General features: G+C 42.3%; 2 protein-coding genes across 3 annotated transcripts; both read left to right on the forward strand.

Annotated features, from left to right (window-relative positions):
• Window positions 1-968: 968 nt before the first annotated feature.
• Window positions 969-8,784, forward strand: capgb (capping protein (actin filament), gelsolin-like b). Of its 2 annotated transcripts, none has more exons than XM_083676892.1 (9): window positions 969-1,044; window positions 4,224-4,417; window positions 5,443-5,597; window positions 6,310-6,471; window positions 6,813-6,962; window positions 7,165-7,251; window positions 7,469-7,601; window positions 7,793-7,884; window positions 8,201-8,784. In XM_083676892.1, exons 2-9 carry the CDS (start codon window positions 4,225-4,227, stop codon window positions 8,264-8,266), a joined length of 1,038 nt encoding a protein of 345 aa, XP_083533018.1. In that variant the 5' UTR covers window positions 969-1,044; window position 4,224; the 3' UTR covers window positions 8,267-8,784. The 2 variants fall into 2 exon arrangements, with proteins under 2 accessions (XP_083533018.1, XP_083533019.1); XM_083676893.1 differs by lacking the exon at window positions 969-1,044 and adding an exon at window positions 3,193-3,337.
• Window positions 8,785-13,047: 4,263 nt separating this feature from the next.
• LOC310810612 (butyrophilin subfamily 1 member A1) lies at window positions 13,048-18,422 on the forward strand. The gene is made up of 7 exons (XM_083678439.1): window positions 13,048-13,250; window positions 13,814-13,954; window positions 14,203-14,349; window positions 14,588-14,716; window positions 15,622-15,700; window positions 15,823-15,849; window positions 16,003-18,422. The coding sequence occupies exons 1-7, from the start codon at window positions 13,194-13,196 to the stop codon at window positions 16,533-16,535; spliced, it is 1,113 nt and encodes a 370-aa protein (XP_083534565.1). The 5' UTR covers window positions 13,048-13,193; the 3' UTR covers window positions 16,536-18,422.
• The last annotated feature ends 438 nt before the right edge of the window (window positions 18,423-18,860 follow it).

An 18,860-nucleotide genomic window follows, 5' to 3' on the forward strand; every position in this document is an offset into this window, starting at 1 on the left:
CCTTTATAAAGAGGAAAGGTTTTTCCAGTCACCTGATGATCGTCTTGTGAATCACACACCCAGTCTGTCTTGAATTGGACTTCTCTTTTTCCATCTCTGTTAGTGTTGTTGGTAATAATGACATCCCCATAGAAACAAAAAAAGGATGTATCAATGATGTCTGGATACACAGGATAACAATGGACTTAAAAGTGTACCAGTTTCATTGATGTTTCCTAAATTCAAACAATACAGTGAGAGCAAATGACAATTCATGACAGCCAGATGTGTTTTGCCCTATTAACTGAATGAAATCGATACAATTACCTATTTAATAGACACTTGTTGAGGGTGACTTGAACTGAACATGGTGCAAACTACAGTATGAAGAAAGATAGTTCGGATTCAAATGATGGCTGTTAACAGGGATATAAGAAAACCATGGTTCCCTCTGAAGTGCTGAAATATAAATGTGGACACCCCTATAAGTGTCAACAACAAATAAACTCACTTTGGTCCTTCCCACTGTAAATAAGCCCTGAAGGGCCAGTGTCTAATTCCTACACAGTAGAAAACTATGTCTGATGATTATCCAGTGTGTCACTGTGTAGGAATGCATGTGGTTATATAATAGATAGGTGTGTGAGGGAGACTCCCTTGGTTAGCAATGGGTGGTGTGAAGTATAGTAGAGTAGTTGCTATGTGGTATAGTGGTCATGTTGCTATGATTGCATCTTCTACAACTCAGAGTTAAGTAGTGGGTGAGTAGTTCATTATTAAGAAAAACAAACACTCATTCCACAAACACAGACACACCCTATTCTTACCATTTCAAACAAGATTCTCTGTATTTTTCCACTTCTCAGTATTTCTCTCTTTCTTCACCTTTTTTTTCTTCTTTTTTCAACTTTTGTATGGAAGCCAAAGGGCTGGGCTATGACCACATAAGGCAGGAAGTGTGTGTGTCTGTGTATATAGACGCTTTTCCCCTTGCATGACTGCATTTCCTCTCACCCTCTACACAGGCGTGTTCTGATCTGCTACCAGCTCACCAAAAGTTGCAAGGTAAGCTCCTCTCTTTCAGAACTGTTCCTATACTCTGGAGAGATGGATAGTGGTAGTGAGATTTTCTCCAAGGCACTCCTTTATCTTTCTCTCCATCTTGCATTCTTTCTTCAAATTAGCTGTGGAATCTCTGAAGGAACAATACAACGTTAGTCACACTTTGCTAGCCTCTTTCTTTCCGTCCCTCTCTCTCCCTCCTTCCACTCTTTCATTATTGCAATCAATCTGAACACTGTCCTCTTCCTTCCCCTCCCTGTTTCTGTTTCCTTCTGTCTACAAATTATGTGGAGATTGCAAATATAATAGATTTCCTGTAATTTCCCTCTTGCGTGTATTTGCATCTCTCTTTTATTGCCCCCCCCCCCCCCCCCCCCCGCCTCTCACTCTCTCTCTCTCTCTCTCACACACACACACACACACACACACACATCAATTGACAAATTGCTCTAATATCTCTCCTTTCCTCTCTTTCTCTCTCTCTCTCTCTGCCTGCATATTGTCTGCTCTCATATTTCTCTCCTCTGATTAAGAACGCATGAATGACTGATTGGCTCAGTGACCCCAGCACCCTATCTCTGACCCTGTGTCTCCATCTCTCTCTCCGTCTCTCTTCATCTCTCTCTCTGTCTGACCTGTAACCACCAGCTGCTCCACTTCCCAGAGCCAAAGAGCTTGGTTCCATCTTGCACCCATCTGTCTGTTGCTGATTGTGTCCAAATTCTCTTGCGTTGCTTCATTTCCTTGTCTCCTTTTCTACTTCTCTGATCTCAGGAGAGACCGGATAGGACATTTACACCAATAACCAATCATCCTGTCCTGTCCTTTCAAAAATTAAATCAGTGTTCAAAGAAGAGATTAGACATGGAAATGCCATTTATTTGTCAGGGACCATGAATGATGTGCACCCCCTGTTTTGAATAAGGACGCAGCCCTTTCTCTCTCCCCAAGCCCCCGGAAAGCACGGAGGCAGAGGAGAGAGGGGTGAGAGAGCAGATAGAGGGGTGAGGCAGCCTGAGAGAGGGGTGAGAGAGCCTGAGAGAGGGGTGAGAGAGCAGATAGAGGGGTGAGGCAGCCTGAGAGAGGGGTGAGAGAGCAGATAGAGGGGATGGTAGCAGCAGTAGCCAGGCGCAGTAATTATCAGCATGGTGTTTAGCGTTTGTCAGGAACCCGACTCTTCCCCCACAGGGCGTCCTAGCCACGGCCGCTCGGATTATTACCCCAGATCCTGTTACCTCCCCCATATAAGCTAACCAGGCCAGGTGAGCGCAAACAGTCCTCGCGGGCCCCTCAATCCCTCACACACACTCACACACACTCCAGCAGACAGGCAGAATGGAGCTGGAGTCAGGTACCGTGCCGGAGCTAGCCGAGGGGATCATACAGTTAAGTGGACCAAGGCTTTTTCCTCTTTACTTACTCTTCACCATGCTGTCCAAGCATTGTAACTCTAACCCCTGAGGCCCTTATGTGTGCCACTGGCCCCTTAGCTCTTGTCCTACCTAGAATTTCTGTGTCTGAGTGTGTTCAAATATTTACTCTCTCTCTCTATCCATCTCCCTTGCTCTGACAGCTACTTTTACTAGCTTGCTGATTTGGTACTCTGAAACCTGCTATCTTTTATAGATCCTTGCTTATTGGAATGATAAGGGCAGTTCTGTCTTAATGAGGGAAGCAGATAATAGCCATCCTGTTAGCATAAGGACAAGTGCAGTATCAGTACTGATATCGTAGCTGGTGGTGATGTAGAGTAAGATATTGGTTCTGGTTTAAAAGGGGTTGCGATGTTCAAGTCATTGTATTGGCATTGTGATTGTGACTCAGTTGTAGTAGCATCAGGAAAGGACTGAACTGCCCTTGGCATCCTGTGTGGCATCTGTCTTCTGCTTTGTGGCTCACCAACACTCACTGTTAGGTTGCACAATTTATCCATGTCCCTATGTGTATGCATTCATAAACTTGTTGACATGAGTGTTCACACCATGTAATGAAATTTGTCATTGTTAACATTAATGTTAATCCAAAGATTAATATCATGGGCCAGAATACAGCTAGTTATCTCTCTCTCTCTCTCTCTCTCTCTCTCTCTCTCTCGCTCTCTCTCTCTCTCTCTCTCTCTCTCTGAAAGCTCTTTGTGGTTGTGCAGAGGGAAGAATGAGTCAGAGTTGCAGTTTCCATAGAAGCTGACCAAACAACCACACTCTTAGTTTCATCTTCATCAAGCTGCAGACATGGCGCTCCATTTTGTCTCAGCAAAACAGTACTGAACTGTGCAAACATACAACTCGACTCTACGGCATGTTTTTTTATTGTACCTTATCTTTAACATGAACTGTTGTGTGCAACTGCATGTGTAACTGCAACTGTTGTTACTACATTGACAGAAAGGAATTTGATTTACTTCAAACAAGTATGCTGTATATCCTATGATTCTCCAGGATTCTAAAAAGCTCTCTTGTTGGGTAGCTTTTTGCATTGTGATCTACTTTCAGCTTTTTGAATAATGGTTTATACTGTGTTTTCTATTAATTTCTATTTCAAAGATATAGTTTCAAGCATCGTGGCAAAACCTGTTTATCAATCAACCATTACCTGCTAGGAAAGAGAGATATAGAGATGGATATTTAGTTCAGTGTGTACATGTGAGACGTGATGCAACTTGCCTTTAGGCACACCCTCTTCTGTACAATGACATTAGTGTTGTATGGGCAAGTCTGTTTGGTATCATGTTACATAACAATGATGTAATCAACCCCATGGTCTTTAGCGAGCAACTCAACCTCTCATCTGTGCATCTTCTCATCAAATCTATGTCCAACTCTGTAATTCTGTTTCTGTCTTCCCCGAGAAAGGGTCATTCTCATTATACCAAAGTTGCATTTGTTCTTACCCATCCACCACTGCCTCTTTCTGGTTCTTGCCATTTTGGCACAGTTTCTACCGCCGTCTTCTGCAGACAACAACAACTTCCCATGTCTTCCTACCTTGTGCAAATTGTACCATGACAAAGGAAGCCCCCCCCCCCACCAAAAAAATAATAATTCAAAAAAAAAAAAATCTGTTCTACCCTCAATCACCTCCCCTCTCCCCCCAACTCTCCTCTATTTCCACCACCTTCTCTCGTCCTGTCTCTCTTTAGTCTCTCTCCTCTGACCCCCTCTCCTCTCTCTCTCCCCATACAGAATGCTCCCATTCCAGGCGGCGCCGGGTCAGTTTGGGCCGGAGATCAGGGAGCCAGGGCTGAAGTGCTGGAGGGTGGAGAAGATGAAGGCGGTGCTTCTGGAGCCCTCCGAAGTGGGGGCCTTCTTCAACGGAGACTCCTACCTGGTGCTGGAGAACAGAGGAGACCAGGGGGCTGACCTGCACATGTGGATAGGTGAGGGCTTGTCATGTTTGTGTAGTATTGCTATTGTATGTTTTTGGTTTCTGTAATGGCTCTAATTACTGTATATTGTATTATGTGCCTGTCTAGCTGTAGCTAGGAAGGTTGTGCGTTGTGTAACTTTAACTGATGGGTTGGGGGTGGGGGGGCAATGATTGAGGGATGAGGGAGTGGAGAGGAATAAGAGTTCTTATCTTATGCTGAGATGTTGCATTCAGAGGAAGTTGAATCAGGTTTCTGTCCAAGCAGAGGGACTAAGCCATAGGAGAAGCCCTCTGTTGTCCTGTATGGATGCTCCTCTGTGAGTTGTATTCCAGCTCTGTAGATCCAAACTACCAGCCAACCCCTGTGTACACCACACCCCTAATTATGCTCCTGCGGTGAACAAGCTAACAACCCACTTGCTAATGGTGATGACACAAAAGCTACGTGAATGACCCAACACATAATTATGTGAGGAGAGAGGTCAAAAGAGATGGATGGGAGGATGATGAGAGAGAGGGATGGGGGGAATAAAGAGGGAAGAGCTCCCTGGGGAAAAAGGGAAGGACAGGTTTTGTGTGGGACCATTAAAAATGCAGGAGGGCTGTTACAGTACTCAAATGTGGTCGTTGTTTCCAGCATGTATCCGATGCTTAGGTAACACTAAGCTGATTGTCAGTGCATGGAGAGGGAACTCTTCAGAAGCATCCATCTCTCTGCCTTACATGACCCCTCCCACCACCTCTCACATGACCCACAACCTCTTGTTGTCTTTGTCTATCTGTCACTTGCCCGCTCTGAACACTTTCTATTACCTCTTTATCTCTTTTTTGTTTTTGTTGTCCCCTGTGCCCCTCCTTTCACCCCGCTCTCATCCTTTTTCAGAAGCTATACCTCTGTGTCACTGCCCCTCCTTCTCTCACACTTGCTTCCCCCTTCTTCTTTTCTCGCTCTCCTTCCATTGTGTGTGTTGGTCCCTTCCTCACCTCCACTCCACCTCCCTCACTCACCGCTTTCTCCCTTTCGTCTCATCACAGGTGAGAAGTCGTCACGTGACGAGCAGGTGGCCTGTGCCATGTTGGCCACCCAGCTGGACAACTTCCTGGGTGGTGACCCTATCCAGCACCGGCAGGTCCAGGGCTACGAGTCCCCAGAGTTCATGAACCTCTTCCCCAGAGGGGTCAGCTACAAGGTGGGGTTGAGGAAGAAGGGTGCTCCTATATTACTGGCCACAGGGGACCTATCCCTAACATGATACTACTGGCCACAGAGGACCTATTTCTAACATGTTAAAGGCATGTAGTTTTGTACGTTGCTGCCCTCTCTAGCCACACAGAAAATATGAAAAGGTACATTATGTTCTTTTTCTAATAGCGGCAAACATGTGCATATCCTTGTAAACAAACAAAACGTAAAATAGGTTCGTAAGGGCCAGTGCTTGACCTCGACACCAGATTTTATAAAGTGCTTTGTTTGGTCCAAACAGTGTTCTTCATTGAATGATCTTTGTCATGTGATGTCATTCCTTGATTGCTACTGATTTAGTACTATTTTAAAGCTCAAAACAACATACTGGACTTTTAACTCACAACTCAAACTTTTGCACATACCTTGCATTTGACAGCAATGCATTATGAGTTAGGCACATGTTTCTGGTTGGAGTCTCAAGCTTTAGTAAAACTATTTATGTGTATCATCTTATATCTATGCTGATATGACTTCTCAAGTCATTTTACATATTGTTACCTTGTTTACATATTATTTCATATTATTATCTTGTGAGGCTGATTACTTCCCATTGTCATCTCTCTCTCTCTCTCTATCACACACACACACACACACACACACACACACACACACACACACACACACACACACACACACACACACACACACACACACAGGAGGGTGGTGTGGAGTCAGGCTTCAGGAGGCCCCAGTCTGGTTCAGGGACGGTCCACAGGTTGTACCAGATCAAAGGGAAGCGGAACATCCGTGCCAAGGAGGTGGGGCTGAGCTGGGAGAGCTTCAACAAGGGGGACTGCTTCATCCTGGACCTGGGAGAGGTGAGAGGCATGCAGGGCTCCACATTCATCCCTAGGCAATTACCCTTGGCACTTAGTGTAGGCTTAAAAAAGAGGATAAAATAGGATAGGTCTAAGTAATGGTAAGTAACCCAACGGTGGGTAAGTTTGAGCTTACATTATTACCATATCGCTGATGCTTTATGATACTAACAGTATCCTTTCAGATCCACAAGAAGTGGAAGGAATTAGGAGAGAATTGATCAGTGGGTCTCCCTGGGGGAGATGAATGAGGGGAGACTGGGGGGACTTGGGTCATACTGTAGGTCATTTCATAGGTTTGTCTGTCCTGTGAATCATTTTTGTTTGAATCTTGTCCCCAGACAATAGTGTCATGGATCGGCTCACAGGCGAACGTCTTTGAGAAGCAGAAGGTGCGAGAGATCGCGACCCTGATCCGTGATACTGAGAGACATGGTAAAGCCCGCATCACTGACATCAACGAGGGTGAGGAGACACCAGAGATGCTCAAGGTATAAAGAAAACAAACTCACAGGTGATATCTAATAACAGAAAAGTAATGGGTCAAAAGTACTTCAGACATTTCTAGAAAGCCTTCTCCCGCTAAACTACTTTATTCACAGAATTAAGATCTGTTGGTAGACTTGTTAGAACAAAAACGGTTCAATCAACATAATTCATATTTTTTGGTCCATTCCCCTGTGTGACTGACAGGTGCTAGGACCAATGCTAGAGCTCGCAGAAAGCACTCCAGAGGAGGACAGCAAAGCTGACGCCTCCAACTCTGCCTCCCTCTACAAGGTACCATGAGAGAAGGTGCATGATCAACAGTGGCAGGATCAGTTGTTTACACAACTGTTCCCTTGACTCTGGCACATAGCTATTGCATTAATGACTGAATAACCTTTGCACAATGAATATTAACCATCGCACCAGTAATTGATTAATAGATCATTTACAGTGTAAAAATCAGCTAAATCAGCTATTTGCAAATTACCAAAAAGTTTTGTCCTTCCAGGTGTCTGATGCGACAGGTTCAATGACCATGACCAAAGTCTCAGAGAAGAGCCCATTTGCCAAGGATCTTCTGGTGCGTGACGACTGCTTCATTCTGGACAATGGGGCCAATGGAAAGATCTTTGTCTGGAAAGGTGAGGAAACAGTTGACCCACGGGGAAAACATTTCTGCCTCATGAAATCTTTCCCTGTAATTGTAATGTTTGTTTAATGCAAGTGATACACAGTGTCTCATTGAATTACATTTTAATCAGGGTTTTCAAGAAGAAAGTTGAATAACATTATGGTTGTGACACTGCTGTGAGACATTCTAATTGATTGACAGGTAGCGGAGCCAATGCAGAGGAGAAAAGGGAGGCTCTGAAGATGGCAGATGACTTTATCCAGCAGATGAACTACCCCAGGATGAAAACGCAGGTGAGTCATGCACAATATCAAGAACCGTACACATTTACATTACCTGTCTGTACTGCTACTGTGTCATTAGATTTACATCAGCATAGCCTACCATAATGATGATCTACACATGAAAGACAGTATTGTTGCATAAACATGACTGCCAATGAAATGCAGTTGCCATCGCCATGTCATTCTCCAGGAATGCATTGTGTAACCTGCAGGTCATGAACGTGGTATCATAAATGTTATATGCTTATACAATAGGTGGCTTATGTGTATGAGACACTAGATCACGGTCACGACCATGTCATCAAAGCTCTGTATTGTCTTACAGGTAGAGATACTGCCACAGGGGAGAGAGACCATCATCTTCAAGCAGTTTTTCAAAAACTGGAACTAAACTTGTCAAGTGTTGTCATACAATTGTCTCATGTAAATGTTACAGAACAAATACCAGCCTGGAATATAATGGTCAATGTCTCACAGTTCCCACCAGGAGTGACACAATCTCAAAATCAGCAACATATCTTTTTTGTATATGTGTTTAATATGTATATATTTGTAAGGTACTACTCAGATTAAAACAAATGTTCAGTCATGTTAAGGACTTACTTACATACAGCAGGTTTCATAATAGTGAGAGCACAAACATGTCAAGTCACCTAATGGAACCATACTGTAAATCTCTCCCTCTGAAAATTACACTGAGGTTCTGTTCAAAACTTGCACTGCAAGAAACAATACTGCCCACTGGTGTTGTCGTTTAATAAATCCTATTTAGCAGGTTTTGAAGCCAAGATGACATTCCATAGAGCCCAAGGTAGTTTGCTTGTGTTTTTTTTTACATTTGTTTAAGAATAACTGATAAGTAGATCTGCAGTAGAAGATATGAAAATAAATGGAAACTGAAACAACATTGTATATGTCGCTTCGTCATTTCTTCCCTGACAACCCTCTGGTATCTCAAACATGATGAGTGACTAATCATTTGTATTCCTTGTGTAGATTCTCCTCTTCCTGTTTCCTTATACTGAAATTATGAGAGTAATTCACCGTTAAACTTGTGAGGTACTGCTCGATCGTTTCACCTCTTTCCTGGATACAATACGCAGGTTATAACCACGCCTCCACCTGAGGAAATCAACCAGTAGTGTGATATTTACATAACCCTCAGTAAAAGCGAACCTAATCTTGCTGCTACTGTTGGGGTCTGCAACAGGTGTATGCTGTGAGCTTGTTATAACAATGTTATTTGCATGTTATCTCTGTCCAATAATCAACACAAACATGACCATACGACCAAGAGGACAAGCATGCCCACACCTGATAAAACATTTCTAAAAACCTGTTTTCACTTTGTCATTCTGGGGTATTGTGTGTGGATTGATGGCAAATTCTTTGAATTTAATCAATTTTAAATTGAGTTTATAACACAACAAAATGTGGAAAAAGTGAAGGGGTCTGAATACTTTCCAAAGGCACTGTAGATGTAGATGTTCCACTTTTACTGCTAACTTCAGATGGTCGAGTACAAGAGGACCCTTATTACCTTGACACACACACACACACACACACACACACACACACACACACACACACACACACACGTTTTTGTCATTTTCATATGCAATTGTAGAACATGTTCACCCAGGTCTTTGACCTGTTTTTGGATCATCTGACAGATCAGTGAAGTCCTGTTTGACCATGAGACACTGTTGCTCTACTGTTGGTAGATGATACATCCATATGATATCAAATGTATTACTACAGCCTATTGTTTCAATTGTTTCTGGAGCAACAGGGCCAATAATCAGGGCATGCCAACCAGGCACCATTATGGTTGTTTATATTGGAGGAGTGATTCATCAAGACTGACATCATCATACAGTCTTATGCAATCATTAGTCAAGACCAGGTTGGTGATGTTTGTACAGTATATTAACCTCTATATAAGTAGAATGAGGAGTGTTCTCATCATCTTGAAAGCATAGACAACACATGTATGTAATACTTCCTTTAAGTCTTTCTAGATTGCCTAAAAAGTAATACTATTGCACTGGAACAAGTGTAGCTAATGATTGAACACTAATAACGCCTCAAAGATGGGGCGCCTGCGTCATTACAGGAGATAGCCAGCTTGAGGCCTTCGTGACCCCTTATCACTTCATCTCTCACTCTCCCCTGCCTGGAAAACTAACTGTGTACCACCAATAACCATAAAAAGGTCCAAAGATCAAACAGCTTTAGCCTGTAACAAATAAGGCAGACATGCAGTGTTGGCTGTCCAGTCTTCCCAACCACCAAGACCTTGCACTGGCTCTCTCTTCAAACATAGGGTAGGATTTGATCTACATTATTGATGAAAGATTGCATTCCATGTTGCTTGATTTAATGTAATGATGAATGATAATGGTTTTCTTAAGACACTGTTGCCTGCTTTTGGATTGTATGAGCATTTATTGTATTCATTGTGATATAGATTATATTCATGGTTCATGATTCATAGTCTGTATTACATGTGTCTATTTCACGTCTACGCTCTACATTTAAAGCTTGAGAGTGAACTTTCAGAATTTGTTTATCATGTTGTAGTGGATTCATCATTTAAATCATCAGCTCATGACTAGAATTGTCTTAGGGAATATTTTTTAAGGTGTGTTTGTCCTTTTTATAGGACACACATACAGTATGACACATTTTGAGATGAAGAGCATTCTGAAGGGCCCAACAATGAGTAGGTCTTTCTCCTTTTTTCATTCTAGCGGCAAGATTGTGCCCTTATTATCAATTCATAATGACACAACTTTTGGCCAAACTAATTCAAATAGCTTTTTGTAGTGGACAATGTGACAACAAGGATAATGATTAATTGTTCTGATAGTGTTAATGGTTAATGGATTAATTCCAAGCTTGTATCAAATCTGGCCCGAGTATTTCAAAATGTTTAATCAGGATCAGAATGAATTATTTTTTGCTATCCAGGATTAGATCGAGCTGGCGGATTCCCCAATACTACTAAAAATTTGCCAGATAGATATGATCCTGGATAACAAAAGACAATCCGGAACATTCTGATCTAGATTAAACATTTAGAAATACTGGGCCAAGGTGAATACAATGATTGATTAAAAACAATACATTTTAGGACATAAAAAACTATTAATTAGGCTTGGATTGATACATTACCTGATTTCATTGTTAACAAAGTGAAAGAGAGAGATAATCATTTGTGATTTTATGTAGAATTCATTTGTTTTTCTGTCTTGGAAGAGACAAATACATGTTTTTATTTGGAAGGCTGATTTGATGTAAAGTTGAATGAAAAAAGCCTTATTGAGTGTGACAAAAATGTGACCTCTCCTCTAACTTTCTCACCCCTCTCTCCCCTCTCCAGAGCTCCGTTCCGAGCTGAAGCTGGAGAGTGGGTCCCAGAGTCACTCCATCGGAGCCGTGCGCTGGACCCTGCCTGAGCAGGACCTCCAGGCCCACAGCTCAGCCCCTACCAGCCCCTTCAAGAGCACCGCCTTCTCCACACGCTCACAGGTACACACCTGCACCCCCACGCACATACGAACACACGCACGCATGCATGCAAGCACACACAAACACACACGCGATGTATAACTAGGCCTACAGCTACATCTGCTTGACTTTCCATTAAGTCAAATGTTTCTAGCTGGTCTGACTGACTATCGACACATTACCTTTCTGTTGCTCGATATCAACTTCCTGCTCATTTGTGCTTCTCTCTGTTAGCAACGCCCTCGTCAGAACAGCCTGAAGGAACTGCGTAGTCTGCAGGAGTGTGTTCGTTTCATCAACCACTGGAAGGAGCAGGTGGCCCAAGTGTGCAAGGTAGGCCATTGAGGGAGGGAGAGAGAGAGAGTGGGGGGGAGGCAAGAGAGTAGGAGCTATAGAGATAAGGAATTAGGGATTTAGGTTAAAGGATGAATATTTGGGGAAACAAAAGGAGGTTCTGATAAATTGCAGATCAGGGACAAAATCAAATCCAAAAAAATACACTGAATCATCTTGGCAAAGTCTATCATCTCATTTGCATCCACACAAATGTGTCTGAAATGATGAACCATGAGGTCAAAGAATGGAAAGAGATGCACCAGAGAAAGGTGGAGCATGAGAACCAGGAAGTGGGGCTAACGTCACCAAGGAACTTTGATACACAAGTGGTGGATCAGGTCCTGCCTGAGAACAAGGCTTGTTTATTGAGATTTCACTGCCTAGTCCACTACTTCCTTATGATCATGAGACTTAATTTGTATATCCCATTTCCAGATAAAATGATCCAAAACAAAAAAGAACTCTGAACTGGGACCATATTGACTTTTGAAGAAAACAGGGTGGTATGTCCCATTTTGGTTAATCATTTCACCTTGTTAAGTTAATAAACTGATATAAAACTCAAAGACTTGCAATGATTCACTTTTTAGTCAGTATACTGACAGTTAACAGTTTTTGTCCTCGAAAAAACAGGTATTGATTCCCATGACCAGCGGTCAAATATTTCTTCAGAGGTAAACGGTTTACTTCTGTTGTAGAGGTTGGATAAGCATTGCCATGGGAAACAAGTAGACATTTAGCAAGTAGCCATTAAACCGTCAAATGAGGAGATGGGTGCTGATAGAGCAGTTCTTATCGCCTTTTACAGCCCTGTGAAACCACCCACTGACCCGCACATTGTGTGGGTTTCTGATGGCTGTATCCAGGTCTCTGGTATGGGAAAGGGCTACAGGGTTACAGGGACAGGAGGAGATTTTACAAGATTTTACAATTGACCTCTAATGTGACTAACCGGTGAGATCAGGGTTGCATAAACTAAACTTGCTTTCAGTTTTGCTATTACTCCATGTCTATGGAGGTTACATTGCTACATACGACTGATATGGAACAAACTAGGGATGGGCATGATTAATCGACGATCGATTAATTGATCATTAGAATTTCGTCGATGACATTATTTTTTTAGTCGATGAAACTAGGCTTCGCGTCGTGCCAAACAACTCCCCTTACCTGTTGTAAAATCAGCGAAACCCTCGGCCTCTTGGGGCTTATTGCTTAATTTTACCACACGGGGGCAATATTTGAAAAAAAACGCCACAGGCCTACTCAGTTACCTGCGAGTTTCCGTGTATTTCAAAAGTAATCATGAAGAGGTCACGGCGAAGTGTGGTGTGGGACCATTTTGTTTTAAAAAAAATTGTTTAAAAAAAGGTACCTGTGCATCACGGCAACGTCGGTCCCCTCAGAGCGGGTGTTTTCGGCGGCTGGACTAACGGTCACCAGGCTGCAGTCGCGTCTGACCCCAGAGCATGTTAACATGCTCATCTTTCTCAACAAAAATCAGTAGACTGGTGCTGAAGTTGTATGTGAGTTACTGGTTATTTTTTATGAAGCTTTGTTAATAAGCCTAATTCATTGTTGGGTAGGCTAATCTCCCTCTTTCTCGACTTGGTGCCTTTTTTGATAGTTTTGAGTTACATTTGGCAAAACCTGTCCGACCTAAGTATTATATATTTTTGGTTAAGTTATTGTTTAACATGATTGTTTTTTTTAAATATTATTATTATTTTGGAAAAAAAACGAGGGTCAGTTGTGTTTATAAGCACCGGCTTAGCTGCAGGCTCCGCTGCTAGAGCACAGCAGCGCGTATCTTCAATTGAACGGATCCGGTTTAACTGCCACAAGAGTTCATCTTGTAATAAAGATCTCAATGAGGAAAACACGCTGTGTTTTTGTATTTTCATTGCATTTTGAATATAGCCTATAAATAGTGAATTTTAATATAAAAATATTAATGATTAATCGAAAATCGATCGTTAATTCTCCCGACGATCGACTAAGACAATTTAGTCGAATGCCCGTCCCTAGAACAAACCCACTGTTGAGAGTGTAGAGTGTGATATTGACCCTTGGTGTTGTCTTGTTGCAGAGTGGCAGTGATGCAGGAGAAGGCAGCAGTAAAGAAGAGACCCCCACAGCCCACAATGCAGACCCCCGGACAGAGCGCAGCCTCGAGGAGAGCAGGAAACTCATCCTGCGGTGGGCCAGTGAACTCAACAGTGTCGACAAGGTGAGAGAGGCCTCCTAGTAAAGCTCTTTGTGGTGATAAAGTCTGAACGCCTAACGTTTAAAGTTTTAACTCCTAACATATTTAGTTTAGCAACCACACCCACTGATACAACTACCACATTTTGAGTATGACGTCATATCTCCAAAAGTAAAGTCTTTGTGACATTTATTTTATTTCAATGTACCGGTATATGTATATGAAGCTGAGTGGAACTGAAAACAATTATCAATGATCCTCTGTTTCCTCAGTCTAAGACGAGTCCCTGTAGACTAGAGAGGTGTGAGCAGGACAAGGAGGAGGACAAGGAGGAGGACAAGGAGGGAGAGAAGGACACCAGCGACGAGGTGCAGCAGATGATCATGGAGTGGGCCAAGGAGCTGCAGAGTGCCTCAGAGGTAAGAGGTCAGGGGTCAAAGAAAAAAGTAAAGACACTTGTTCACAAGGGTTCTCTTGAGCTATACACGTTCGCTAATCTTTTCATGATTGCTTAGTCCAGTCTATAAATCTTAAGGGCTAGACGAGATCTACTGTGTTAGATCTACTGTACCATTGTGTTATAGGTGACTAGTTGTTAATGGTGTGTGTGTGTGTGTGTGTGTGTGTGTGTGTGTGTGTGTGTGTGTGTGTGATCAGAGCTGTGGGGTACAGAGTGATGAGCTAGCTCAGGTGCTGCGTCTGCTGGGACTGAGGAAGAAGAGACTAGTCAACCTGCTACCCCTGCTAGAGTTCATCACCTGGTCACTGCTGAAGGAGGATAGCAAGGTGAGACACACACACACACACACATACTCAGACACTCACAAGCGAGTCTGTCAGACACAAACACGCAGTTGGTCAGTATATTAGTTACAAAACTAGACAACTCTTGTATGTGCCAGTATACAGTGTAAATCTGAACTAATATTCACCTTTTTCTACATTGCTCTAATATGCATACTATCTATCTACCTAAAGAGTTGTGAAAGTCTCACTCGTGGTACGCTGATCTAAAAATATACATAATTACATAAGTGATAAGGTTTATGGTGGAAGTATGCCACAGTTCAACACCCCATCGGGATCCGTGAGACTGATCACCTACTCTTCATAGTCTGCTGTGAATCTGAATTAATCAGATATTTTGCAGTAATAGAAACTATGGGACAGAAATGTTCCTTTACCAAGACTGTACTCCCCTTTAAGATCAGTCATTCATCAAAGCTGTCTGACACAAATGTGATTTGAGGGGTGCATTGTCTACAGTATAGTAACCTTGGTCATTTTTACCAACAATTTGAATCCAAATCAGCATAATGGGTCCTACCTGCCCACTGTGAATGATTGACAGATGTGTTTTCTAAACTTCACACTCTATCTTCACCTTGTGATATCCTGGTCATAGGGTAGTGCAATAAAACAATGTGCACTGTAAACCTACATAGACGTGTAATCTGTGGGCCAGAATATGTTACTGGTATCAGCATAGCCAGTATTGATTGGTGTTATCTGCAGTCAGTTTACTGGAAGGGGTTAGCCATGAAGTGCTGACTGAGCTGTACATGTGTCACTTTGATCAAGAGCATCACCATCCCAGATGACAGGATATAGGAAAAGAGATTAAACTTTCTAACCCCTACTGCCTGCTTTACAGTCCGTCCCCTGAGTTTTGTCTGTCTCCTACATTTCAGGGCATCATTCCCCAGCTGTGGTTGTCAGCAAAGCAGCGCACCTGGAAAGCAGGCACTCCCAGATACATCCCTAATTCAGGTATGTGCTCTTTTTAAAATACAATTGTGTCTTTATAGGCCTAGATACAATATATATTGGCTCAGAATTATGTATTCAAACCAGTGCATTGAAAGTTGTCTTTTGTTTTTTTCAATATCTAGTGTGGAGTTGGATCTGCAGTGCTTCAGGTAATATTGCTTTTCCTTGAACACAAAACTTAACTTTTCATACACTTTACATTCTGCACAAAAGGTTTACTAAAGCAAACCATCACAGAATCCCAGTGGCAAAACGTGAAGCTGAGAGAGTGATTAACTCGACTTTCACTTCTCCCTCCACAGCTGATGTAACTCTTGACCCCATGACCAACCACCTATGGCTGCAGCTGTCCGACGACCACCGCATGGTCCAGGAGGGGCTCTCTGAGTCCAATCTGCCCTACAGCCCACAGCGCTTTGACAGCTGGCCCGGGGTGTTGGGCTGGGAGGGCTATGGCTCTGGCCGGCACTACTGGGAGGTGGACCTGGCCAACAACGGCTACTGGAGGGTGGGTGTGACCACGGCTGGCTCCAAGAGGCACGGTCGCTTCCCCATGACCCCCCGGGAGGGCTACTGGACCCTGTGGCGCAGCACCCGGCAGTTCTACGCCTGCACTAAGCCTGAGACGCTGCTGCCCCTGGGCCTGGTCCCCAACCGCATGGGCATCTACCTAGACTACGACGAGGGCCAGATCTCCTTCTACAACGCTGACAACAAGTCCCACATCTACACGTTCACTGGGACCTTCAGAGAGAAGCTGTACCCCATCTTCGCTCCACTGGACGGGCGCACGCTTATCACTGTCATCTCCCGAGACACAATTTCTACGTTTTGAATACACTGGGGGTCACTTGCAACACTGCTAGCATATTAGTGGTTATATTGTGGCAACGTCCTCGGAATAGAAGTTTCCGCAACGGCCCGAGTATAAACCACTACCACGGTAACAATCTATCCCACTTGCAATGATGATATGGCCTTGAGATTAGTTAACCTGGGTATGTTGGTGTGTTGACAGCTATCCAAGCAGAACTAGCTTGCCTTACGCAGGTCACAAAATGTTGTCATGCGCCTTGTGTTTTTTTCAGAGAAAGAGGAAGCAAGAATCAGAATGAAATCAGACACCCTAACCCTAACCTTATTTATCATCTGATGTTATTGAGACAGTAGGAAATTGACGGGGCAACAAGCAGGACAACATGTTGGAAATTCACTTAACAATCACTGGTGCAGGGATAATGATATGCTGTGTAGGCTAAACGTAGGCCTAAATGGTGACAAATCACCATAAGATACTGTTCTTATTATTTGATTCCAACCACATCTATTCTCATCAACCGTTTCTCTCTTTGATGCAAGTTTGACATTTATTTTTATTTATTTTTTATTGTGATCTGTTAGGCTTAAGGTGTAGGCTGCAACAAGCTGACATTTTCAGATATTTGAACTTGGCATACGATTTTACAGGATCAGCAGACCACACAGCAAAACAAAAGCTACATTTACTGTGTAAAAACATGCTATGATATATTTGCAATTGGGTTTAGTCTTAAACTATCCAGACAACACTGCTCTGGTAATAAAAACAAGGAAGTTACAGGAACAAATGTTTATTGCAAGTGGCCCTGTGTGTCTGTCCGCAACCTCTATTCTTCCCTAGCCTAGACACTTCTTGGGACCTCTTCCCTTGCAAAATCTAAGACCACGTACATACTACCAACTTTTGGCTCAATAACCGAAGTTAGTAGTCACTCCCATTCTTATTCTGTACATACACACATATAAGAGGGGAGGAAACTCTGCTGTATGTACAAGAAACAGGACTCGCTCCTGGTTGAGAGTACTGCGCAATCCTGAAATAAATAATCCTGCACATCAACTACAGTACCAGTAGTCAACTCCTATTGTTGTACACACACACATGGCTTTGCTCATTTTTGCATAGTAACTGGAGTCAACCTCAATAATCATTTCCTGCTTTTTTCAGGACTTATAACTTTGGTTGTCGCTCTCCTTCGTAACATGAGTGGGTGTGAACTTCACAGGATTAAGCACTAAAGAGAGGACTGACAATTGAATTTAGGTGTAGTGTGTACAGGGCCCAAGAGAACTAAATGGATGTAAACAAATGGCCAGAACTCCACCCAGCCTACCAGTTGGCTAGGTCCCCAATAGAAAGCAGTGATGCATTGTCATGCACAAACAAATTTGACCAGCCATTTTGGGCAAAAAAAACAACTTTTTATAACCTCTTTGAAATAGTCTATAATGCCTTGAATATTATAGTTGACGCAATAATTACACTAAAACAGTTAAATGAAATATGCAATATGTATATTTATGAGAACTACTGTAGTTATCATAAATCTATAGTTATATATCTGTATCTAGTATATATCTATATTATTATTATTTATATATGTATGCACTTTACTATGCACTTTCTTATTTGTATATATTTCTTATTTGTATAATTAATGAAAACCGCTTTATAAATGTAATATATTATTATTATTAGTAGTAGTAGTAGTAGTAGTAGTAGTATATATAAACCATGTACATCTTTTTGCCTTTAAAACTTTGTATACTTAACTGTGTCTCTTTTTCTCTCTCATCTGTATGTTAGTGTTTTTCACGTTCATATGAAATGGAACACGACCAATAGATTTGATATTTGCTCCCCAATCAAATCTGCATTATACTTTTTCTATTTCTTGTAAGAAGAAACCCTATAATGGTTATTAAACAATTATGAAAACAATTAATTAAACAATCCTTTATCTCATGACAAGTTTGATGATTTTTTTTTATCTCAACACATTTACTGAAAGTTCTGCATTTTACAGATGACATATCTAGAGTATGTGTGACAGTGTTACTGTGTATGAACACATAACTCAGTTAGAAGTGTGGTTGCTAGGAATACAACAATGTAATGTACAGGTTCTATGTGTTCTTAGACTTATCAATGTGTGAACACACCCAGAGCAATGATCAGGCTCCCCTCCCTAGTCAAGACGTATGTGAAATAACACAAGTGTTATACATCACATATACAAGTACAACCAAATACACACAGAATGTAATTCACTGAGCAAGTCAAGCTAATTCTGTCTAGACACATTGTCAACAATTGGCAACCACATCTATGAAATACAAT

The sequence above is a fragment of the Argentina silus genome (genome assembly GCF_951799395.1).
Source record: "Argentina silus genome assembly, chromosome: 1".
Lineage (NCBI taxonomy): Eukaryota > Metazoa > Chordata > Actinopteri > Argentiniformes > Argentinidae > Argentina > Argentina silus.

Coding starts and splice junctions, on each gene's coding strand:
- capgb (XM_083676892.1), top strand. CDS start 4,225: ATGCTCCCATTCCAGGCGGCGCCGGGTCAGTTTGGGCCGGAGATCAGG. Junction 4,418..5,442: donor TGACCTGCACATGTGGATAG/GTGAGGGCTTGT, acceptor GTCTCATCACAG/GTGAGAAGTCGTCACGTGAC. Junction 7,252..7,468: donor ACTCTGCCTCCCTCTACAAG/GTACCATGAGAG, acceptor TTGTCCTTCCAG/GTGTCTGATGCGACAGGTTC.
- LOC310810612 (XM_083678439.1), top strand. CDS start 13,194: ATGTTAACATGCTCATCTTTCTCAACAAAAATCAGTAGACTGGTGCTG. Junction 13,251..13,813: donor GACTGGTGCTGAAGTTGTAT/GTGAGTTACTGG, acceptor GTCTTGTTGCAG/AGTGGCAGTGATGCAGGAGA. Junction 15,850..16,002: donor TTGGATCTGCAGTGCTTCAG/GTAATATTGCTT, acceptor CTCCCTCCACAG/CTGATGTAACTCTTGACCCC.